Source organism: Micrasema longulum, unplaced genomic scaffold, assembly GCF_059751315.1.
Source record: "Micrasema longulum isolate JH-2025_06_02 unplaced genomic scaffold, ASM5975131v1 h1tg001171l, whole genome shotgun sequence".
Taxonomy (NCBI): domain Eukaryota; kingdom Metazoa; phylum Arthropoda; class Insecta; order Trichoptera; family Brachycentridae; genus Micrasema; species Micrasema longulum.
In genome coordinates, this window is record NW_028278358.1 from 109,353 (window position 1) to 120,723 (window position 11,371).

Consider the following 11,371-nt stretch of genomic DNA (forward strand, 5'->3'; position numbering starts at 1 on the left):
CTTAAAACCTACTTATTCTCTAAAGCTAGGGTTTCCTAGGACAGCGGTGCCCGTATTTTAACGGCCGTAGTGAACGGTGATGCAGTGGAAAGCCATCGTAAAGGTGATTAGAGAGTGGTTTCCTAGGAAAACGGTGTTAAATGGTGTTGATAACACCGTTTTCCTAGAAAACCACACTCTAGTCACCTTTACGACGGCTGTCCACTGCATCACCGTTCACTACGGCCGTTAAAATACGGGCACCGCTGTCCTAGGAAACCCTAGCTTTAGTCATTTGAATGAATTCTTAGCATGTGGTGACAAAGTACATTATTTTTATTAAATTAAAAAGTTAAAAATAAATTTACATCTTTATATAATCGCATTGTAAAGCGCCCTTGAGGTATTATATTACGAAAATTACGCTATATAAGTTTCCATAATAATAATACACCTTCACCATAATAGTTACAGAAAAAATTATAACCAACGTGGTGATAGGACACACGTTATTAGAAGCTAGCGCCAACGTACACTGATTGTAGATAAAATATAATTTTTAAATCTTGTGTGAAGAATAGTTTTTGCGTCGGCAGCACAATTATCTTTATATACAAATCTGATGTATATTACACTCACAGTTCTGCTTTCGCCCAATGAGGGGTGACTTGTACGTCATAAGCTGACGTACATCATTGATCCGTGCAGCTTACCGCTTGCCGCTTGCCGGTTGCCGCTTGCCGCTTGCCGCTTGCAGCTTGCCGCTTGCCGCTTGCCGCTTGCCGCTTGCCGCTTGCCGCTTGCCGCTTGCCGCTTGCCGCTTGCCGCTTGCCGCTTGCCGCTTGCCGCTTGCCGCTTGCCGCTTGCCGCTTGCCGCTTGCCGCTTGCCGCTTGCCGCTTGCCGCTTGCCGCTTGCCGCTTGCCGCTTGCCGCTTGCCGCTTGCCGCTTGCCGCTTGCCGCTTGCCGCTTGCCGCTTGCCGCTTGCCGCTTGCCGCTTGCCGCTTGCCGCTTGCCGCTTGCCGCTTGCCGCTTGCCGCTTGCCGCCCCCGTGACTGGGGTGAGGTAGGGTTGTGAATATTGTGACAACTGCGTTGTTTTCATATTTTGATTTCACAAGAGTGAGTAATAATATAATGACTCAATTATTCTTCATTAATCAGAGTTCAAAATAGATTATTATTTTTTTTTTTTTAAATTATTAAATCATACAAAATTTTTTTTCGTGTTCCCAGGAGTTACAACAAACTCATTTTGGGACAGAAAAATATTTACATATGGGTATGTTAACAACAATAATATAGCAACAAATAGTAATAAAGTAACAAGTAATAATATGTACATAAAAACTGAAATAAGATAGCAAGCAAATATATGATACAAATTATACATCCGCTTGCCATCCTTTAAACAATTCATAATAAAAATTAAAAATAAAATTGTTTTATTTTCATATTGCAAGAAAGAAATATTTAAGGGAAAAAAGAACTTAAAACTAAATTTCACCCTCCACGTACCTCCTCAAGTAGTAATTTTTTAAATTAATACAGTTATATATTGACGTTCTATAGGACTCCGGGAGCCTGTTGTACTCGCTACAAGCAAGGTATAGCAGAGACCTTAGACCATACCTTGTCGTGCGTGATCCAGGTACGTGAATATTTTGACGCTGTCGCGTATTATACTGATGGACGTCACGATTAAAGGTATAGCCAATATGTAATTTCAGTGACGTGGTTTTCCTCAATACGGTACCACAGTGAGGTACTTTATAATATTTTGTTTTACTGCACTATATACGCGGCGCAGGGGTTTTTACTTTTAGATGATAAATACAATGAGAAAGTACGGTGTTTTTTTTACCAAAAAAAAAAATTGTGTATCGTTATGAATTTTTTAAAGTTTTGTGATATTGAAATTACTCTATTAATAAATTAATTAATTAATAAAAAATAAACTTAAACATAGAACATAGTAGAAAATTTGTCAAGTGTTCATGCCAAGAAGTGGGCAATAAAAAAAATTAATAAAGAAGGCACTGTATTGAGTTAGAACAGTGAAGGACCAAATTTGAAATTTAGCAATTTAAAAACATTTAATTTACATGCAAATAGAAGTGATATTGATACATTTGAAGCAAAAGCGATGCTCGAAACTTAATGTTATTGTATTATAAAAATTGTATCTAATTAAGTTAGCCATAAATAGCGAACCGAAACCATTACTGTGAAGTCTATAAATGATTCTTTCGATTTTATCAGAAACCAGAAATTTAAAAACTTTAGAACTACCTACGGCGGCGGCGGTTTGAAAAGGGTATCTATTGTATCCCATGCTCCCCTAATGAGGAGAAAACAAATCTGCAACAGATATCATCAAAAATATAAATAAAGATTTAGTAAGATGTTTTGGTGATCAGAAATGAAATAATGTAAAAATGGTTAAAACCTGTTTCAAAACCTGAAAATACTTTAACAATAATGAGATGTAAAGTAGGACTAACACCCAGGAAAAACTCGGCTCAATCGTTACTTTATTCTTCTATCTATTCTATCTAAGTTGAAGTTCTATTTTCTCAGCTCGTAATAGTGGGGAACGGCATGAACGGCTTTAGCAGTAGAATGATTCACCATCACACCACACCGGAATGATTTTACGAGAATGAACTCGGCAATAACCCACGGCGACTAAGTATAGCGATACTCTATTGTAGTCTTATCTTGACTGGTGTTTTGTCTATGTCTGAACTTATTACTCCGTCATATGCTGTACATAGTATGTACCGACTCAAAACACATAATCGCAATTGACACACTAAATAGTCTAAGCACAATACATTGTATTATTTCTCACGCGGAGTCAGCGTGCGTCCGCTGGCTGAAGAGTGACGAAGAGCCTATACGTATCCAGGATCCCCAAAAAGGAACTAGTAAGAATTTCTCGGCACCTGTCTAACTACAATAATACTGCATTCGTGATCATGCGCTCCTGGTACCTGGAACCCATTACTTAGTATCCCAAATCATAGCAAAGTAAATAGAACTCCGGGGTTCAATCAAAATAATAATCGCAAATCGAAACACTAATAATATTCACCCTTAATTTCAATGGACGATTGAAATCGAAGAAATTTAGGGAATACTGATTTATTCCCAAAATTTTGAATATTTGTATTTTTTAATTTTTTATTCTGTTTATTAAGAAAAACAACAGCAATACAAAAAAAATATTTAAAGTTACCTAGTATGATTATTATTTTTTTTTTTATTCATCTTTTCATAAATAAATAAAAATATTTTATTATTGATAACTTATACGGCGCTATTTCGTAATATACCACCCCAAGGTCGCTTTACAAAGTAATAACGAATATTAATTTAATTTTAACTTAATTTAATTTTGGTTAGCTGGAAGATTTTTTTGCAATAAGTTTGCCCAAGTACTTATTTATTGTACTTGAAGATTTAAATAAATAAATACGAAATAATATGTGTCATTGCTTTTTTTTTAAATGTTTTCAATTTACTTTTTATTTCATAATTTATCATTTTTACATTCACTGTTTACACATATTGTTGAAAAAAATGCTGCTTTTTGTATGAAACAAATTTATGTGTTTCCTTTTTTAATCCATTTTTTGTTACTCCAGATTTGACTTTTTATTTTGCATGCGTTTTTTTTATTTATAGGAGTTGCATTATTTTTTACCTAGCTTATAATGTACGAGGTTTATATTTAAAAATAGGATTTTTCTGCTATTATATTACTTTATTTTAGCTAAACTGTTGGGATGAGGAAAGATATTCTAATGTGGAGCAATCAGGTACTTCTTAGCATTTGCTCATGTGGAGAGGAAACCACTTAAAACTTTTCAGGAGAAGCCGGCACATAGCCAACAGTATTCAACAGGCCTTCCGTTCCACTAGAAGAGTGTTCGGCATTTTGTTCCCTATTTTGGTTTATTTTACCAATTGCCTGCACTATATTAATCATGTATGATACTACCTTTCGTGTGAGTTCTTTATTACCTATCACCGATGGGATGTCGCAAAGATCTTCGCCCTGGCTTCTGCATCGCGCCTCCAGCTGTTGTCTTTGAAAACTTAAAAAGGGGCAATGCATCAACAGGTGAGGGACATCTTGAGGAGTTTCACCGTCGCATAGACAGCTGTAGATCTCGGAGAGCTTAAAGCGATGCAGGTAGCTCATGAACCCACCGTGACCCGTGAGAATCTGGGTGAGCTCGTAGCCAGCATTCTGCGTTCTCCTGAAATCATAGGCGAAAAATTGTGGGAAAAACATTTTAGTTATACTTCCGGTAGGTTCACTCAAATAACGATCGTTCCAGAGTTGAAGGGTCCTGCTTCTTATTTTCCTTATGCTATTTTGGTTTCTACACATCTTTAAAAAAAAAATGCTTATAACTATTGCTGTTTGTATTATTTATACAAATGCCCCTTGGGTGTATCGTATTTTTTTTTTTAATGTATTGAAATGTTTTCATATTTTTTTTTATTTAAAGAAAACAAAAGCCATTAAAACAAAAAAAAAATTTTTACAAATAAACTAAAATTATTGGCCAATTATAGTTTTCTATACATTACTAAATACAATTTCAACAAAAAAGAAAAAAAGCGTACCTTTAAAAAGCCTCACCGCATCATTCCACGCGTAAAAAATAAATAAAATATTACAATGTTAATAAAATAATAAAAAAATAAAAGAAAAAAATTTTGTTCACTGGGACTTAAAAATCCTTTCGCCAGCGGATCCATACGGAGTGACCATAGATCAGCCCTCCCTCCCTTCTTCTTTAAAACAAATTAATTAATTACAGTACTAAAGATTACAAAAAAATAAAATATTAGGTAGGTGCAGTTAGATTAAATTATAATTATTATTTTTAAACAGGGTTCTAGCATTTTCTTTTAATTTGTTTAAAGTGAGGAAATATAAATCGATTTCAGTAAAAAACGTGTTATAATTATTTAGAATTCTGTGAAAAGATGCATTCTTATTACTATTCGTGCTTGAAATACCAACATATACTACAACACAAAATACACAACACAACACAACACAAAATACCAACGATGTTCTTGAAAGCCTGTCACATCCGAAACCACAATGATCAGTTTAAGAGATAAGACATATTAGCATATTTAAAAATATATTTTGAACAAAGAATTTTTTTTCAAATAAAATATTTAAAAAAAACAAATGGTTGCTTACTTCTGCAGAGGAGAAGTGAGGGGAGCGCGGTGCAGTATCAGATTCCCCCCTCCCCCTCCTCGTTTCTCCCCTCCAGAAGTAAGCAATCATTTGCTTTTTTTGAAATATATTTTTTTTTTAAATTTATTCAAGTTTCCTCTCAAACATAACCATAATACACGCTTCACGTCTAATGATGGCTTGGTAGTACCAAAAGTATGTAATAAATATGGAAATAGAACTCTCAAATATTTAGTACCTAGAATTTTTAATTTATTACCAAAAGAACTTAAATTTAACTCACATTGTAACAAAATCAAAATAAGAGAGTGGCTAAATGCTAAATTTTAATATAAAATTAAGCCCGTAATATTTACGTTCAAAGAGCATAAAATTCTATTAAAGGGTAATATTTGTAAATAAGTAATATACGTAGATAAAAAAATACTTATTAATTACCCATATAAAAGGTTTTTAAAATAATCATTTTGTCTTAGTAACTGATTAAAAAAATTATGTTATTGTATCCGTTTTTTTATTATTATTTTTATTATTTTATTATTTTTTCACGCCCATAAGGCTTTTACATACATGAAAGTTTTACAAAGTATAAGTATATAAACAACATAAATTTAAAAAATACAATATAAAGCAACAAAAGATAGAACAGTGTTAAGAAGTAAAGTTGGTATAAAAAAAAGAAGATGGGTATATAAACAACATAGATTAAAAAAAAAACACAATATAAAGAAATAAAATATAGGAACAGTGTTAAGAAGTATAGTTGGTATAAAAATAAAAAGATGAGTGTATTAACAACATAAATTTTAAAAAAATACAATATAAAGTAATAAAATATAGAACTGTGTTTAAAAGTTAAGTTGGTTTTAAAAAAATTAAAACAATATATACATATATATATTTCTATTTTTTTAAATTCTTTTTTTTAATAAGCTAAAGAAATACAATTAAAGGTTTAAAGCAGCTAGGTACATAATGTTATAAAATACAATATGAACAGAATATTAAGTTCTATTTGATAAGGAACTTATACATTGATATTTAAAATTTACAAAACTCACGCTAAAGCATCGATGTTGTTAGCATATTGGTTCGCGAGTACATGCATCCGCATTACTGGTGAATTCGCGCTGTAGTTTTGCAAGCAAGGAAGTACATTTTTTAATGATTATTATTGCTGTTGTTTTTTTTGTAAAAATATGTCGTTCGGAAAATTGTGAACATTTTAGGAAATCAATTTAAAGATCTGTCTAAAATATTTGGACGTTTGGAAATTACACAAAAAATCTTAATTTATAATTATAAAAGTTAGAGTTGATTAGTGTTATATTTTCATTAAATTACCACAAAATCTACGTCAAGAAATACATTACGGAAAATTTAAAGATAAATTAAAGAAAAGCTTCTTGACGTAATTAACACTAACCGTATTTTGAAAATTAAGATGTATGTGCTATGTATAATATGTGCCTGTGTATATCAACTTATAAATATTGCCTTTTTTTTACAAGTGTTTAATTTTTAATTTTTTGTATTATTTTGTTTTGCATTTTTTGTTTACTTTTTATATTATTTTGTAAACTTGCCAAACACAAGAGCCCGACTCTTTTTTGGCAAGTTTAATGTTGCAAGTTTGAGTGTTCCATTTTTTTATTGTATGTATAGTTTTTTTATGCTAATAAAGGTTTTTTTTTAAAATAATTTTAAAAACTGATATTTAGACGCATCTTATGAAGCTTGTTTAATTTTGATGACGCAATTAAATGCCGGTTTGAAGAAATTTCATTCCGCCTCTGAAAAACTTCGTTTTTCCTGTGACGTGTTCACATTTTCCGTTCACTCACCAAACTTTTTGTCGTTAATTGACCAGTCCGTTTACTACGAAACGTAAAGTAGAAAAAGCATAAAAAGTAAATAAACGTCTAGTATTTTAGATTTGCGCGAGTTAAAAATGTCGGTGCGTGTGCAAGATTTATTAGTTAAAGTAATGAATTCTCAACTGCGTGTAGATCGGGCTTATCCTTTGTTGTGGAATACCCCTTGCCTCTTTCCCCGACACACCCGTCGATCCATAACATGACGCTATTCTAGTACAAATGCAAACACTGCTAAACAAAAATATTGCGCAGAGCGGAACAAACTTCGAAAGGAAACGAACGTTGAATGGCGAGCCCAAGTAACGAACTCGCAATTTCGACTAAGTTTACTTTTCATGGCCGCGATACTTCGCCTCCCGAGAACGAGGCGTAGCGGTGCACGCGGTCGCTTCGTGCCTAGCGATGACGCGACCCTGCCGTGACGTCAGAAAAAAGCAGTCGCTGTCCACGTGAACAACACGCTCCTGATCACGCGGCCGCCGGCTGATCGGCGCGCGCTGATTGGCCGAGCCGGCCGAGCCCCCGGCTGCTATTGGTCGGTCCGGGGCTATCACGCACTCACACCCTACTCAGGCACAATAACACGAGGTAGCTACCGCGAGCAAAAACATTCATTCGCTAACCGCAACCCGCGTTGGACGGTCGCGAACGCTTCGTCTCAGAGCGTCCCAAATTCAATCCGTGCCTGCATCAATGCTCCAGTATTTTTTCTAAGCATTCGAGCATATATCACAATTGAATTATTACTAAACTGAAAGAAAAGACTTTAAGATCGTAGAATTATACATATTTTAAGGTTTGTTTTGAAAGTGACCAGTCAGAAAAAACCTTGTGTTGTACGTGTAAAGTGCATGTTGTATCAGTGTCACAATGGTCTGTGGGAAGATGGAGATGGGAAGAATAGTCGTGGACGACCAGATGTGTTCTCCACTGTCTCCGCCATCGACACCTCCTCTCAAGGAGAACAAAGTGAGTTACTTGCCATTCATTAATTTCAAATTAATCATTCAATGTTCCGCAAGTAATTTCGGTATTACGAACTCGATGTTTTTTTTTTATAAGTCAGTAAATCAATTTAATAATTTATTTTGTAAAATATAGTTAATGCTAAAACAGGGAACAAAGATGTTCCGGTTGGTAAAGTTCCGTAGCGGTACTCGAACCGATACCGATATTTGTTATGCAGTCTGAAGTCTGCTGTCTGCTGTAGGCAGCGCGCGGAACAGCTGACACACACTACCTCACCCCGCTGACCTCCGCCCCTCTCTCGTTACAGGTGAACTTTCACTGCGTGGAGAGCTTCCTTCATGATGCGCTGCTGCCGCCCGCGCCCCGCTCCCCCGCCGCGCCCCTCACCCCGCTGCCATCGGACTCGGAGGAGGAGGAGCCGCCCTCCGCCGCCCGCGCCCCGGCCCCCCGGCCCTCCGTCATCATGCGCGCCTACCCCGACGGCACGTGCCGCCCGCACGACCAGCCCCCGCCCGCCAAGAGGCCGCGCGAGGAAACCGAGAACGTGCTCAAGATGCTGAAATTCAAAATGGGAAACAAGAAGGAGCGGATATTCGTCAACAGCAAATACACGGACCATTCCGCGGCGCGACCCTCGCTCGCCCCGCCCGCCCCGCCCGCGCCCAGCAACCCCCTGGCCATGAAGAAGGCCGCGTGCCCGGCGCCCTCGCCCGCGCCCCCGCCCTCCGCGGCTGCGCCCCCCGCGGCCGCGCCCCCCGCGCTGCCGGCGCTGGCGCCGCGGCCCGCGCGCGCGCTGCTGCTGGGCGGCGCGCTGCTGCTGCTGGCGCCGCCGCCCGCGGCGCGCCGCCGCCAGTACGAGTGCGCGCACCCGTCCTGCGGCAAGAACTACTTCAAGTCCTCGCACCTGAAGGCGCACGCGCGCACGCACACGGGCGAGCGGCCCTTCCTGTGCGCCTGGGCGGGCTGCGGCCGCCGCTTCAGCCGCTCGGACGAGCTGTCGCGCCACAAGCGCACGCACACGGGCGAGAAGAAGTTCGGCTGCGCGGTGTGCGCGCGCCGCTTCATGCGCTCCGACCACCTGGCCAAGCACGTGAAGCGCCACAGCCGGCCCGCGCCCCCGGCGCCCGCGCCCCCGCCGCCCGCGCCCCTGCTGGCGCTGTACTGACGGCCGCCGTGCTGACGGCCCGCACCGCCCCCGAGCTTTAACTAGAGACTAGAGACGCGCGGCGTCGGAGATATCTGTGATTACTTTCTCACGCGACGTGAGAATTTTACTAAGAAAATATTTATTTTCGAAACGACTTATATTTATAGGAATTGCAAAAACTTACTTTGTGTACTTTACCTAACCTACCTATAATTATTATTATTAACTCGTTTTAGTTTTATATTGCCCGCTGTGGATGTATAAAGGAGTGACGTTATTAAAGAAACATATTTATGAAAATAATCTCTTTTATTTTTCTGACCTAAATGTGCATCTCGGAACCCCGATGTTAGTAGGACTCGTTCTAAACAAATGAATTCTTATCGGGTAACCGAAATGAGTCCCTCTGCCGTCGGTCGTGGGCTGTGGCGTTGCGGGTCACCGGAGTACTCGGTACGTGACACGCGACCTCGCACTCGGCACGGACCCTTTTAGACTACTAAACTAATACTAGCTATATAGACTCGTGTCCGATGCCGATGTCCCCAGAATGGAGAGCGCGAACACTCCATAAATAAGAGTGCAATATGTCTACCATAATTATTACTACAGTTGAGATAAAGGAAAAAACAAGCTCATCGGTGTGACAACTGGATTATTGCGCCTGATCAGTACATCAGTAGGACACGCTTCCCGAGCGTGCTCGCGCCCGCAAACCGCAGTTGCGAAACCACTAACACACCTCCAATCCGCGGTCTTGGGACGAAAATAGTATCCGCTGTACAAACTCTTTGCTCGAGTATGTTAGTGTGATTCGAAAGCTCTCCCGCCCCCTCGATTCAAATGACGAGGTAGGCACCTCGGGAAAATGTTGCAGCGTAAGATATCGAATTATTTTCTAAAGGAGCTAGTCTGGCGTCACTATCGCAAAGTGCCATCAATATAATATTCTGAACTTGTGTGGATCCTAATCCCACAAGTCTCGATTTATGATTCAGTGTGAATGTCATTGTGAAAATGGCTTTTGATGCCCAAACGATACAAAAATACAAATTACGTCTGTATTTAGGTGCCTAAGTAATTCATTAATTGTCGCTAGCAAAATCAGCATCATTTCGCTACCCGCACCTATTGGTGCATAGGGCACTGCAATGGCACTCCGATTGCAGCGTATCTAGATCATTTGTAATGCTTGGAAAGAAAGGTGATCAGTCTTACGCGCCAATTTATGAACATAGAAATATTTTTTTATTTATGTGAATGCATGTTATTGGATGACAGGCTCTACTATTTTTATGTATATATTTTTTATAGTACCTATACGTAATCTTTCAAAAAATATATATTTATACAAACACATCAGGCGCGTTCCGTCCATAGATACTGTGGATGCGGCGCATCCCTTGAAAATGTAATAACATGAATTTTACAAAAAATATATTATAAATACGAAATAAAACCTTCAAATATGTATGTATTTTAATATTTTTATTTTATTTTTTGGTTATAAATTTATTGCAAAAAAATAATATACATACTTCATAACAGGGAATCTAAATAAAACCAATCAATGTAAAATGAAAACGTATGAGTCTCCATCTAACATGGCGCAGCCTGTTCTAAGATGGAGATTTTCTATCTTAAGAGCATAAGTAGTCCTATACTAATAAAACAATAACATAAAGAAGAAAAACTAACACTATTTAATTATAAATACCTAGCTAATCAAATTTAAGAAATTAAAAGTCATTATTATACAAATATAAAATATATATATGTGCCAAGAATACATGTCACTTAAACATAAATAATATAGTATAATATATAATAAAACAAATATAAAGCAATGAATACATAAAAATATACTACTACTATGGGGAGCAGGATATCAAAATGACAAAAAGACTACAAAGACAACAAAATAAAATATTAAAGTTAGTAAATGACCTTCCCTATTTAACTGCAACTAGAGAACTTTTTAAACAAACTAAGCAATTAAATATAACTGGACTCTTTTCAACTAGAATCATTAAAATTTATCCATAAATTAGCCACTAATGTAATTGTAGACGAAGAACTAAAACTTGTAAAAAAATGTAGTCAACATGAACATAATACGAGAATATCAGACAAATACCATATACAACTTTCTAAAACAAGACAAGGACA

General features: G+C 37.6%; 1 protein-coding gene across 1 annotated transcript; it reads left to right on the top strand.

Moving 5' to 3' along the window:
- The first annotated feature begins 7,653 nt into the window (after positions 1-7,653).
- On the top strand, positions 7,654-9,505 carry LOC148276635 (uncharacterized). Its single transcript, XM_088233986.1, has 2 exons — positions 7,654-8,055; positions 8,363-9,505. The coding sequence occupies exons 1-2, from the start codon at positions 7,957-7,959 to the stop codon at positions 9,218-9,220; spliced, it is 957 nt and encodes a 318-aa protein (XP_088090112.1). The 5' UTR covers positions 7,654-7,956; the 3' UTR covers positions 9,221-9,505.
- The last annotated feature ends 1,866 nt before the right edge of the window (positions 9,506-11,371 follow it).